We start from the raw sequence: 14,247 nt of genomic DNA, 5'->3' as shown, positions 1-14,247 counted from the left end.
TCTAAATGGTACTAAACCCACGTCCTCCTCCAGACGCAGAGGGCCGACAGAAGAGGTAATGAACAATTACCTGCTAAGAGCTTTATAGTCCCATGCGGAAATTGCTATGACACTGACATTTGCCAAATGCCATGAAGTTAATAAAAGAATTGAGCAAAGGTCCCCGTCTTCCAGAACTTACACTCTATTTGGAGAAAGGGGAGGGGAGGGGACAGTGGTGTTTAATAACGGGCAAATAAAGATATGCTCGCCCAAGAAGGAGAATTAAGAGGACACTGCGCTATAATAAGTAGGCAGGATTCATACAAATTCTCTTGAGAGGCTTGATTTTATGACCCTGGAGCCAATCTAACTATTGGGGCTTTCGAGTCCAGCGATTTCACTCACAGGCAGCGTCGGGGTAAAGTTCGCTACTACTGCCCGAAACCGGACCTGAAACCCTGGGCTCTCGCTACCTGGCACCCGGAGCTGAGCGGAGTGAGCTCGTCCAGCCGCCGGAAAAGGGGCCGGAAGAGGCGGGATTTCTCAGGTGACGTCACCGGGCGCCGCGGGTAAGCGGCTGTTTGGAGTTCGGAGTGAACTGGGAGAGGGGGACGATGGCGGCCGATGATGCAGCTTTGGAGTCATTGGTAACGGGTCTGTACGACGTGCAGGCTTTCAAGTTTGGGAACTTCGTGCTGAAGAGCGGGCTCTCTTCCCCCGTGTACATCGACCTACGGGGCATCGTGTCTCGACCTCGTATTCTGAGTCAGGTACCTGCCCAGGAAAGGAAAGAAGAGGGTTGGGTGGCGGGGATGGGGACCAGGAGAGGGGGGGGAATGACAGAAGTTGGGCTGTGGGTGACAGCAAAAGAGCCAAGCAGGCGGGTCGACCGTGCTATCGGCCTGGTGGAGTCTGTTTGCGAAGCCCAGAGACCAGGAACTGTTAGGCTTTTGAGGACCTAGAGGGCAGCCTGCACTGTGACTCGCTTGCTTTGACACGTGCTCTGCCAGAGAGTCGGGGAAACCCAGTTTGGGGCCTTTTCTTGCACAGAAGTACTTGAAAGAGTTCCGCGTATTTAACCTCGTGACAATGGGACGGCGGGGGGAGGGGAGGAAAAGGTGTGTTGGGGGAGAATTTAGTAGCTGCTTAAATACTTGGAAGGGCTCTTGCTAGGAAAGGGGGATTCGATTTTGCACTGTGTGGCCAGGAGCAAGAATTAAGGCCAGAGGGTGGACATTTCATGGAGGCAGTTTTTTGGTGAATAAAAGGGAAAAACTTTGTACAGATTAGAGTTTTCTAGCACAAGGCTTCTTAAACTCTGAGTAGATATGAATCACCTGGAATTTTGTTACAATGCATACTCTGATTGAGTAGATCTGAGGCGGGGTGGGAGGTTATGCATTTCTCACAAGCTGCCAGCAAAAGCTGCAGACCACAGTGTAAGTAGAAGGGTCTAAATGTGCTAATAGAGTTTCTACTAGCCGCATATGAATATTGAGCATTATGAATTTTTAAATTTATAGTCACATGCGACTAGCGGCTACCTTATTGGACCGTGCAGATATAGAACCTTTCAGTTATCACAGAAGTTCTATCTAGAAGACTTATGTAAGTTTTCTCCACCACTAAGGGTTTATGTTTGCCCTTTGTGAACCCCAGTCTGATGTTATTATGAAAAGGACTGAAGCACTAGTTGATGTGGGTTAGACTGTTCTCACCATCCAGAATCTTGCTATGGTGCATCTCGTCAGTGCTGAGAAAGTGGATTACTAGGGATCTTCTTTTGAAAAGTTGGTTTATTTTTGAAGAAGTCATCAGTTAACAGATGACTAAAAATTATTTTTTTGATACTAGATATTGGGGTGTGTGTGTATGTGTCTGTGCTTTTTGGTAGTTAACTCAGAAGGAGTTCAAAATATTGAGAGAGCTAGATATAACAGAACTCCTTTCATGTCTACTTATTTATGCAAATAGGGTTTCTTATTATTTGCACCCCCAAAAAGCAAAAGAACTTACACTGAATTCTGACTTCCTAGTAGTAATAGTCAACTACAGTAGATACATAAATTAATTGCCAGGATCAGGTACCATTCATCTCACTAAGAAATGCATTTCCAGGGCTTCCCTGGTGGCGCAGTGGTTGAGAGTCCACCTGCCGATGCAGGGGACACGGGTTCGTGCCCCGGTCCGGGAAGATCCCACATGCCGCAGAGCGGCTGGGCCCGTGAGCCATGGCCGCTGAGCCTGCGCGTCCGGAGCCTGTGCTCCGCAACGGGAGAGGCCACAACAAGTGAGAGGCCCGCGTACCGCAAAAAAAAAAAAAAGAAACGCATTTCCAAAATAATCTGTTTTTATGCTTCTATCAAAATTTGCAGATTATGTTTTAATTAATTTTATGCTCATAACAATTGTAATGATAACAGAATTTTTAACACTTAGAGAGTTATGGTCACAGGAAATTTTTAAAATTTACAATTTAGGGCTTCCCTGGTGGCGCAGTGGTTGAGAGTCCGCCTGCCGATGCGGGGGACACGGGTTCGTGCCCCGGTCTGGGAAGATCCCACATGCGGCGGAGCGGCTAGGCCCGTGAGCCATGGCCACTGAGCCTGCGCGTCCGGAACCTGTGCTCCGCAACGGGAGAGGCCACAACAGTGAGAGGCCCGCCTACCGCAAAAAAAATAAAAATAAAAATAAATAAATTTACAATTTAAAATTTCAGTTTATATACATTTTTGTTGTGGAGAAGTATCATAGAATGATTAGTAGAAGTTTTTCAAGCACAGATATATATTGCATTAGAATAAAATTTTGTGGAGACAATGGAATGAAAATATGAGTTCAAAAAAATGTAAAATTTTCCAAGTTCATAATTCAGCATTTTCATTTTTTTTTTTAAGCAGATGTTGAGTATCAAATCAGTATAGCATTTGGATCCCATTGTATTCACTTAAAGGAGTGGTGTAACAGTTCTAGGATAATATGTTAATTTTTTCAGTACTCTAGAAGTTACATTTTTTACAGCTTAAAAGTATTCATAAATTTTTCAAATCTTTAGAAATACAGGAACAAAAAATTCTGAACACCTCTGATCTAGTTCACTAAGTAACTGCTTTTCTTCTTAAAATAAGATGGTGTTGGGTGGGAGTATGCATTCTGGCATTAAAATGTGATGATTTATGTAGAAAAGGATATTATCAACTAGTGCTTCACACAGTAGGCTCTGTATTTATGAGACCTTTATTTTTTTTTAAAGTCACCTTTCTTTTTTTTTTAATTAATTTATTTTTGGCTGCGTTGGGTCTTCGTGTTGGGTCTTCATTGCCGCGCACAGGCTTTCTCTAGTTGCGGCGAGGGGGGGCTACTCTTTGTTGCGGTGCATGGGCTTCTCGTGGCAGTGGCTTCTCTTTGTTGCGGAGCACAGCCTCTAGGTGCACGGGCTTCAGTAGTTGTGGCATGTGGGCTCAGTAGTTGTGGCTCATGGGCTCTAGAGTGCAGCATCAGTAGTTGTGGCGCGTGGGCTTAGTTGCTCCACGGACTTGGGATCTTCCTGGACCAGGGCTCGAACCCATGTCCCCTGCATTGGCAGGCGGATTCTTAACCACTGCACCACCTGGGAAGTCCTATGAAAACTTTAAGAAAACACTTTGGTGTATATTCTTCCATTGATTTTTTTATTAAGATATAATTGACATATAAAATTATATGAGTTTCAGGTGTACAACGTAGTGACTCTATTTGTATATATTGTGTAATGATTGCCGCAGCAAGTCTGGTTAACATGTCTGTGTTCATAGTTAAAAATTTTTTTTCTTCTGCTGAGAACTTTTAAGATCTCTCAGTAACCTTCAAATATGCAATACAGTATTATTAACTGTAGTCACCATGCTGTGTATTACATCCCTATGCCTTACTTATTTTATAACTGTAAGTTTGTACCTTTTGAATCACTTCACCCATTTTGCCTACCCACTACTCTCTGCCTCTAGCAACCACTAATCTGTTCTGTGTATCTATGACTTGTCTTTTTGTTTGTTTTTTTAAGATTCCACATATAAATGAGATCATGAAGTAGTTGTCTTTCTCCATCTCACTTAACATAATGCCCTTCAAGTCCATCTACGTTGAGCAAATTTCAATGTTTTACAGTTATCGTGGCTGAATAATATTCCTTTGTGTGTGTGTGTGTGTGTGTGTGTGTGTGTACACCACATTTTCTTTATCCACTTGTTCATTCATGGTTGTTTTGCAAATTAGGTTGTTTCCATATCTTGGCTATTGTAAATAATGCTGTAGTGAACATGGGGGTGCAGAAATCTTTTCAAGATAATGTTTTCATTTTCTTCAGATAAATATCCAGATGTGGAATTGCTGGATCACGTGGGAGTTCTGTTTTTAATTTTAATTTTTCGTGGGAGTTCTGTTTTTAATTTTTAATTAAAATTTTTAAATTTTACTATTTTCCACAGTGGCTGAACTAATTAACATTTTCTCCATCAGTGCACAAGGGTTCCATTTTCTTCATATCCTCACCAACACTTATTATTTCCTTTTTTAAAAATTAATTACTTTATTCTTGGCTGCATCGGGTCTTAGTTGTGGCATGTGGGATCTTCATTGTGGCATGTGGGATCTTTCATTGCAGCGTGTGGGCTTTTCTCTAGTTGTGGCCTGCGGGTTTTCTCCATAGTTGTTGCTCACGGGCTCCAGAGCACGTGGACTCTGTAGTTTGCAGCACACGGGCTCAGTAGTTGTGGCACATGGGCTTAGTTGCCCCACGGTATGTGGGATCTTAGTTCCCTGATCAGGCATTGAATCTGCATCCCCTGCATTGGAAGGCGGATTCTTTACCACTGGACCACCGGGGAAGTCCTTATACTTATTATTTCTTGCTCTTTTGATAATAGCCACTCAGAAAGGTGTGAAGTGATACCACATTGTGGTTTTGATGTGCATTTCCCTGATGATTAGTGATACTGAGCATCTTTTCATATGCCTGTTGGCCATTTGTATCAATATGTCTTCTTTGGAAAAATGTCTGTTCAGATCTTCTGCCCATTTTTTAATCAGATCTTTTTTTAAATTATTGAGCTGTGTGGGTTCTTTATATATTTTGGATACTAATCCCTTTTTGGACATATAATTTGCAAATATCTTCTGCAATTCAGAAGGTTACCTTTTTTTGTTACTAATGGCTTCCTTTGCTGTGTGGAAGCTCTTTAGTTTGATGTGGTCTCATTTGTTTATTTTTGCTTTTGTTGCCATTGCCTTTGAAGTTAGATCCAAAGAAATATCACTAAGAGTGATGTCAAGGAGCTTACTACCTATGTTTTATTCTAGGAGTTTTATGGTTTCAGGTCTTACATTCAAGTCTAATCCATTTTGAGTTAATTTTTGTGTATGGTGTAATATAGTGGTCCAGCTTCATTCTTTTGCATGTGCTGTCCAGTTTTACAAACACTATTTTATCGAAGAGACCATCCTTTCCCATTGTATATTCTTGACTCCTTTGTCATAAATTAACTGAACATACGTGCTTGGTTTTATTTTTAGGGTTTATTCTCTTTTCTGTTCCATTGATCTATTTGTTTGTTTTTATGCCAATACCATTCTGTTTATAGTTTGAAGTCAGGGCGTGTGATGCCTCCAGCTTTATTTTTCTTTCTCAAGATTGCTTTGGCTATTTGAGATCTTTCATGGTACCAAAGAAATTTTAGGGTTGTTTGTTCTATTTCTGTGAAAAGTGTCTTTGGAATTTTGATAGCGATTGCATTGAATCTGCAGACTGCTTTGGATAGTATGGACATTTTTACAGTATTAATTCTTCCAATATATGATCATGGAATATCTTCATTTATTTGTGTCATCTCAATTTTGTTCATCAGTGTCTTACAGTTTTTAGTGTACAGGTCTTTGACCTCCTTGGTTAAATTTATTCTTAGGTATTTTGTTCTTTTTGAGGCAATTGTGTATGGCATTGTTTTCTTAATTTCTCTTTCTGATGGTTTGTTGTTAGTGTATAAAAGCACAATAGATTTTTTTTTTTTTTTTTTTTTTTTTGCGTTACGCGGGCCTCTCACCGTTGTGGCCTCTCCCGTTGCGGAGCATAGGCTACGGACGCGCAGGCTCAGCGGCCATGGCTCACGGGCCCAGCCGCTCTGAGGCATGTGGGATCTTCCCGGACCAGGGCACGAACCCGCGTCCCCGCGTCCCCTGCATCGGCAGGCGGACTCTCAACCACTGCGCCACCAGGGAAGCCCCACAACAGATTTTTGTATATTGATTTTGTACCTTGCAACTTTACTGAATTTGTTGATTACTTCAAACAATTTTTTGGTGAACTCTTTATGGTTTTCTAAATGTTAAATCATGTTGTTGCCCACTTAGTTACTTCTTCCTTTCCAGTATGGATGGCTTTTATTTCTTTTTTCTGCCTAATTGCTCTGGCTAGGACTTCCAATAGTATGTTGAGTAAAAATGGCAAGAATGGGCATCTTTATCATGTTTCTGATCTTAACGAAATAGCTTTCAGATTTTCGCCATTGAGTATAATGATTAGCTGTGGGCCTGTCATATATGGCTTTTATTATCTTGAGGTACGTTCCATCTCTACCCTTTGTTCAGTCTCTGTCATAAATGGTTGTTGAATTTTGTCAAATGCTTTTTCTGTACCTATTGAGATGATCATATGATTTTTCTCCTTTGTTTTGTTAATGTGGTGTATCACATTGATTTGTGGATGTTGAACCTTCTTTGTATTGCCTGGGATAAATCCCACTTGATCATGGCTTATTGTCCTTGTAATGTATTGTTGAATTTGGTTTGCTAATATTTTGTTGAAGATTTGTGCCTCTAAATTCATCAGCAATACTGGCCTGTACTTTTTTTGTTGTGTCCTTATCTGGTTTTGCTATCAGTGTAATGGTGGCCTTGTAAAATGAGTTTGGGAACATTCCCTCCTCTAATTTTTTGGAAGAGTTTGAGGAGGATAGGTATTAAATCTTTTTTGAATGTTTGGTAAAATTCAACAATGAAGCCATCTGGTCCTGGACTTTTGTTGTGAGTTGTTTTTTCTTGTTGCTGTTTTTGTTTGTTTATTACTGATTCATTCTCCTTACTAGTAATCGGTTTATGCATATTTTCTATTCATGATTCAGTCTTAGAAGATTGTGTGTTTCTAGGAACTTACCTATTTCTTCCAGGTTATTTAATTTGTTGATATATAGTTGTTCATAGTAACCTCTTATGAACCTTTGTATTTCTTTGGTATCTGGTGTATGTTCTCTTTCATTTCTGATTTTATTTATTTGAGCTCTCTCTTTTTTCTTGGTGACTCTAGCTAAATGTTTATCAATTTTATCTTTTCAAAGACCCAGCTCTTAGTTTCATTATTTTTTTAATTGTCTTTTTAATAGTCTCTTTCATTTTTTTTCCACTCCTATCTTTATTATTTCCTTCTTTCTATTAACTTTGGGCTTCATTTGTTCTTTTTCTGCTTTGTTTGGGTATAAAGTTAGGTCATTTATTTGAGATTTTTCTTATTTCTTGAGGTAGGCCTGTGTCATTATAAACTTCCCTTTTATAACTGCTTTTGTGGCATCCGATAGATTTTGGTATGTTTTGTTTTGATTTTCATTTGTCTTAAGGGTTGTTTTTGAAATTTCTCCTTTGATTTCTTCATTGACCCACAGGTTGTTCAATAGCATGTTGTTTAATCTTCACATATTTGAGATTTTTCTTGTTTTCTTTCTGTATTTCCAGTTTCATGCCATTGTGGTCAGAAAGATACTTGATATGATTTCAATAAATTTCTTGAGACTTGTTTTGTGGTCTAGCATATGATCTATCTTGGAGAATGTTCCATATACACTTGAGAAGAATGTGTATTCTGCTTTTGGATGGAATGTTCTCTGTATTTATTAGGTCCATATGGTCTAGAGTATTCTTGGTTGGAAGTGTTTTCCTTTGAGCACTTTGAATATGTCATGCCACTTCCTTCTGGCATGCAAAGTTTTTGCTGAGAAGTCTGCTGATAGTCTTATGAAGGGAGATTCTGTTGTATATAACAAGTTGTTTTTCTCTTGCCACTTTTAAGATTCTCTCCTTGTCTTCAACTTTTGACATTTTAATTATGTGTCTTGGTTCAGGTTTCTTCTGGTTCATCTTCTTTGGAACACTCTGGACTTCCTGAATCTTCAGGAAATTTTTAGCCATTCTTTCCTTTTTTTAAAAAATTGTGTTCCTTTTTTTTTTAATATTAGAGTATCGTTGATTAACAATATTGTGTTAGTTTCAGGTGTGCAGCATAGTGATTCAGTTATACATATACATGTATCTATTCTTTTTCAAATTCTTTTCCCATTTAGGTTATTACAGAATATTGAGCATAGTTCCCTGTGCTATACAATAGGACCTTGTTGGTTATCTATTTTAAATATAGTAGTGTGTATATGTCAATTCCAAACTATCAATTATCCCTCCCTGACCCCACCACCTTTCCCTTTTGTAACCATAAGTTTGTTTTTTAAGTCTAGGAGTCTATTTCTGTTTTGTAAATAAGTTCATTTGTGTCATTTCATTTTAGATTCCACATATAAGGGATATCATATGATATTTGTCTTTCTCTGTCTAACTTACTTCACTTAGTGTGATAATCTCCAGGTCCATCCATGTTGCTGCAAATGGCATTATTTCATTTTTTTAATGGCTGATTAATATTCCATTGTATTTATATACCACATCTTCTTTATCCAGTCATGTGTTGATGGGCATTTAGGTTGCTTCCATGTCTTGGATATTGTGAACAGCACGGCAGTGAACATTGGGGTGCATGTATCCTTTTGAACCATGTTTTTTTCCAGATATCTGCCCAGGAGTGGGATTATTGGATCATATAGTAGCTATATTTTTAGTTTTTTAAGGAACGTCCATACTGTTCTGCATAGTGGCAGTACCAGTTTGTGTTCCCACCAACAGTGTAGGAGGGCTCCCTTTTCTGCAAGCCCTGTCCAGCATTTATTGTTTGTAAACCTTTTGATGATGGCCATTCTGACTGGTGTGGGTGGTACCTCTTTGTGGTTTTGATTTGCATTTCTCTAATAATTAGCAATGTTGAGCATCTTTTCATATGCCTCTTGGCCATCTGTATGTCTGTCTTCTTCGGAGAAATGTCTATTTCTGTCCATTTTTTGATTGAGTTGCTTGTTTATTTGATATTGAGCTGCATGAGCTGTTTGTAAATTTTGGAGATTAATTCACTGCCAGTTGCATCATTTGCAAATATTTTCTCCCATTCTGTGGGTTGTCTTTTTGATTTGTTTATGGTTTCTTTTGCTGTGCAAACGTTTTTAAGTTTAATCAGGTCCCATTTGTTTATTTTTTTTCCATTACTCTAGGAAACGGATTGAAAAAGATATTGCTGCAATTTATTTCAAAGAGTTTCCTGCCTATGTACTCCTCTAAGAGTTTTATGTTATCTGGTCTTACATTTAGGTGTTTAATCCATTTTGAGTTTATTTTTGTATATGGTGATAAAGAATGTTCTAATATTCTTTTACATAGCTGTCCAGTTTTCCCAGCACCACTTATTGAAGAGGCTGTGTTTTCTCCATTGTATAGTCTTTCCTCCTTTGTCATAGATTAATTGACCATAGGTGTATGGGTTTATTTCTGGGCTTTCTGTCATGTTCCACTGATTTTATATTTCTGTTTTTGTGCCAGTACCATAGTGTTTTGATGACTGTAGCTTTGTAGTATAATCTGAAGTCAGGGAGCCTGATTCCTCCATCTCTGTTTTTCTTTCTTGAGATTCCTTTGGCTATTTGGGGTCTTTTGTGTCTCCATACAAATTAAAAGTTTTTCTGTTCTAGTTCTGTGAAAAATGCCATTGGTAGTTTGATAGGGGTTGCATTGAATCTGTAGATTGCCTTGGGTAGTATATCATTTTGACAATATTGAGTCTTCCAATCCAAGAACACGGTATATCTTTCCATCTGTTTGTGTCATCTCTGATTTCTTTCATCAGTGTCTTATAGTTTTCAGAGTTGAGGTCTTTTGTCTCCTCAGGTAGGTTTATTCCCAGGTATTTTATACTTTTTGATGTGCTGGCAAATGGGATTGTTTCCTTAATTTCTCTTTCTGATCTTCTGTTTTTAGTGTATAGAGATGCAAGAGACTTCTGTGTATTAATTTTGTATCCTGCAACTTTACCAAATTTATTGATGAGCTCTAATAGTTTTCTGGTAGCATCTTTAGGATTTTCTATGTATAGCATCATGTCATCTGCAAACAGTGAGTATTTTGTTTCTTCTTTTCCAATTTGGATTCCTTTTATTTCTTTTTCTTCTCTGATTGCCATGGTTAGGACTTCCAGAACTGTTGAATGAAAGTGGCAAGAGTGGACATCCTTGTCTCGTTCCTGATCTTAGATGCTTTCACCTTTTCACCATTGAGTATGATGTTAGCTGTAGGTTTGTCATACATGGCCTCTATTATGTTGAGGTATGTTCCCTCTATGCCCACTTTTTGGAGAGTTTTTATCATAAATGGGTATTCAGTTTTATTAAAAACCTTTTCTGCATCTATTGAGATGATCATGTGATTTTTATTCTTCGATTTGTTGATGTGGTATATCATGCTGATTGACTTATGGATACCGAAAAATCTTTTTATCCCTGGGATAAATCCCACTTGATCATGGCGTATGATCCTTTTAATGTATTGTTGGATTTAGTTTGCTAGTATTTTGTTGAGGAGTTTTGCGTATATGTCCTTCAGTGATATTGGCCTGTAATTTTCTTTTTTTGCAGTATCTTTGTCTGATTTTGGTATCAGGGTGATCGTGGCCTCATAGAATGCACTTGGGAGTGTTCGTTCCTCTGCAATTTTTTGGAAGAGTTTCAGAAGGATAGGTGTTCAGTCTTCTTTAAATTTGATAGAATTCTGTGAAGCCATGTCGTCATGGACTTTTGTTCGTTGGGAGGTTTTTCTGTTTATTTATTTTTAAAAATAAATATTTATTTATGTATGGCTGTGTTGGGTCTTTGTTGCTGTGTGTGGGCTTTCTGTAGTTGCGGCGAGTGGGGGGTACTCTTTGTTGCGGTGCGCGGGCTTCTCATTGCAGTGGCTTCTTTTGTTGCAGATCACAGGCTCTAGGCATGCGGGCTTCAGTAGTTGTGGCACGCGGGCTCAGTAGTTGTAGCTCCTGGGTCTAGAGTGCAGGCTCAGTAGTTGTGGTGCACAGGTTTAGTTGCTCTGCGGCATGTGGGATCTTCCTGGACCAGGGATCGAACCTGTGTCCCCTGCATTGGCAGGTGGATTCTTAACCACTCTGCCAACAGGCAGTCCCTGCTGGGAGTTTTTTAATCACAGTTTCAATTTCAGTACTTGCAATTTGTCTGTTCATATTTTCTATTTCTTCCTGGTTCAGTCTTCAGAGAGTGTACCTTTTTAAGAATTTGTCCATTTCATCTAGGTTGTCCATTTTATTGGCATATGGTTGCTTGTAGTAGTCTCCTGTGGTCGTTTGTATATCTGTCGTATCCGTTGTAATTTCTTCTTTTTCATTTCTAAGTTTATTGATTTGAGCCCTCTCCCTTTTTCTTGATGAGTCTTTCTAAAGCTTTTTCTGTTTTTATCTTTTCAAAGAACGGGATTTTAATTTCATTCATCTTTTCTATTATTTTCTTCATCTCTGTTTCATTTATTTCTGCTCTGATCTTTGTGATTTCTTTACTTCTACTAATTTTGGGTTTTGTTTGTTCATCTTTCTGTAGTTGCTTTACGTGCAAAGTTAGGTCGTTTATTTGAGATGTTCTTTGTTTCCTGAGGTAAGATTGTATTACTATAAATTTCCCTCTTAGAACTCTTTTGCTGTGTCCCATAGATTTTGGATTGTCGTGCTTTCGTTTTCACTTGTCTGTAGTTATTTTTTGATTTCCTCTTTGATTTTTTCAGTGATCCATTGGTTATATAGTACCATATTGTTTAGCCTCCACTTGTTTGTGTTTTTTACAGTTTTTTTCCTTGTTGATTTCTAAACTCATAGCATTGTGATCAGAAAAGATGCTTGATATGATTTCAGTTTTCTTAAACTTACTGAGGCTTGCTTTGTGGCCCAGCATGTAATGAATCCTGGAGAATGTTCTCTGTGCACTTGGGAAGAATGTGTAGTCTGCTGCTTTTAGATGGAATGTTCTGTAAGTATCAATTAAGACCATCTGGTCTAATGTGTCATTTAAGACATGTGTTTCCTTATTGATTGTCTGTCTGGATGATCTGTTCATTGATGTTAAGTGGGGTGTTAAAAGTCCTTCGCTATTGTGTGACTGTCGATTTCTCCTCTTATGGATGATAGCATTTGCCTTATATATCGAGGTGCTCTTATGTTGGGTGCATATTTATTTACAATTTTTCTATCTTCTTCAACTGATCCCTTGATCGTTATGCAGTGTGCTTTGTGACAGACTTTATTTTATTTATTTATTTATTTATTTTTAACATCTTTACAGTCTTTATTTTAAAGTCTATTTTGTCTGACATGAGTATTGCTACTTCAGCTTTCTTTTGATTTCTGTTTGCATGGAATACCTTTTTCCATCCCCTCACTTTCAGTCTGTATGTGTCCCTAGTTTTGAAGTGGGTCTCTTGTAGACAGCGTATATATGAGTCTTGTTTTTGTATCTATTCAACCAGACTGTGTCTTTTGATTGTAGCATTTAATCCATTTACATTTAAGGTAATTGTTGATATGTATGTTCTTATTGCCATTTTGTTAATTGTTTTGGATTTTTTTTTGTTTTTTGCGGTACACGGGCCTCTCACTGTTGTGGCCTCTCCTGCTGCGGAGCACAGGCTCCGGACGCGCAGGCTCAGCAGCCATGGCTCATGGGCCGCTCAACAGCCGCTCCGCAGCATGTTGGATCTTCCCAGACCGGGGTACGAACCTGTGTCCCCTGCATCGGCAGGCGGACTCTCAACCACTGTGCCACCAGGGAAGCCCTGGATTTGTTTTTGTAGATCTTTTTTCTTCCCTTTCTCTTTTGTTCTCTTCTCTTGTGATTTGAAGTTTATCTTTACTCTTGTGTTTAGGTTTCTATTTCTTTTTTGTATGTGTATCTATTGTAGATTTTTGGTTTGCCATTACCATGAGGTTTTGATATAGCAGTCTATATATATACAAGATTGTTTTAAGTTGCTGGTCTCTTAATTTCAAATGCATTTCCAATATCCTGCATTTGTACTCTCCTCCTCTCACAGTTGCTGGTTTTGATGTCATATTTGTGTGTATGTGATTTCCTACCTTTACTGCGTGTTTGCCTTTACTGGTGAGCTTTTCCATTCGTAATTTTCTTATTTCTAGTTGTGGCCTTTTCTGCCTAGAGAAGTTCCTTTAGCGTACGTTGCAAAGGTCTGATTGTACTGACCTTTGTACTGCAAAGGTCTGATTGTACTGAATTCTCTTAGGTTTTGCTTGTCTGTAAAAATTTTTATTTCTCCATTGAATCTGAATGAGAGCCTTGCTGGGTAGAGTATTCTTGGTTGTATGTTATTCCCTTTTATCACTTTAAATATATCATGCCACTCCCTTCTGGTCTGCAGTTTCTGCTGAGAAATCAGCTGATAACCTTGTGGGGATTCCCTTGTATGTTATTTGTTGCTTTTCCCTCATTGCTTTCAGTATTTTTTCTTTGTTTTTAATTTTTATCTGTTTTATTACCATGTGTATCGTCATGTTCTTCTTTGGGTTTATCCTGCCTGGGACTCTCTGTGCATCCTGGACTTGGGTGACTGTTTCCTTTCCCATATTATGGAAGTTTTCAGCTATTATCTCTTCAAATACTTCCTCAGGACCTTTCTCTCTTCTCCTTCTGGTACCACTGTAATGCAAATGTTGGTGTGTTTAATGTTGTCCCAGAGGTCTTTTAGACTGTCCTCATTTCTTTTAATTCTGTTTTTTTTTTTATTTTCCACAGCCGTGATTTCCATCATTCTGTTTTCCAGCTCATTTATCTGTTCTTCTGCCTCTATTATTCTACTATTGATTCCTTGTAGTGTAGTTTTTATTGCAGTTATTGTATTGTTCATCTCTTTGTTTGTTCTTTAGTTCTTCTAGGTCTTTGTTAAGCGTTCCATCTGTGCCTCCATTCTTTTTCTGAAATCTTGGATCATCTTTACTATCATTACTCTGAATTCTTTTTCAAGTAGATTATCTGTCTCCATTTTACTTGGTTGTTCTTCTGGGGTTTTATCTTGTTCCTTCATGTGGGA

The 14,247-nt window shown here is 38.6% G+C and overlaps 1 protein-coding gene across 1 annotated transcript in view; it reads left to right on the top strand.

The window, feature by feature from the left end:
* Positions 1-539: 539 nt before the first annotated feature.
* UMPS (uridine monophosphate synthetase) overlaps positions 540-14,247 on the top strand; it is a 49,639-nt gene continuing 35,931 nt past the window's right edge. The window contains exon 1 of the mRNA XM_079923024.1: positions 540-752. Coding sequence (XP_079779150.1) covers positions 597-752 — 156 coding nt within the window. The 5' untranslated portion in view covers positions 540-596. The remainder of the gene's footprint in view (positions 753-14,247) is intronic.

The sequence above is a fragment of the Stenella coeruleoalba genome (genome assembly GCF_951394435.1).
Source record: "Stenella coeruleoalba genome assembly, chromosome: 5".
Taxonomy (NCBI): Eukaryota; Metazoa; Chordata; class Mammalia; order Artiodactyla; family Delphinidae; genus Stenella; species Stenella coeruleoalba.
This window is presented reverse-complemented; position numbering and strand designations above follow the sequence as displayed.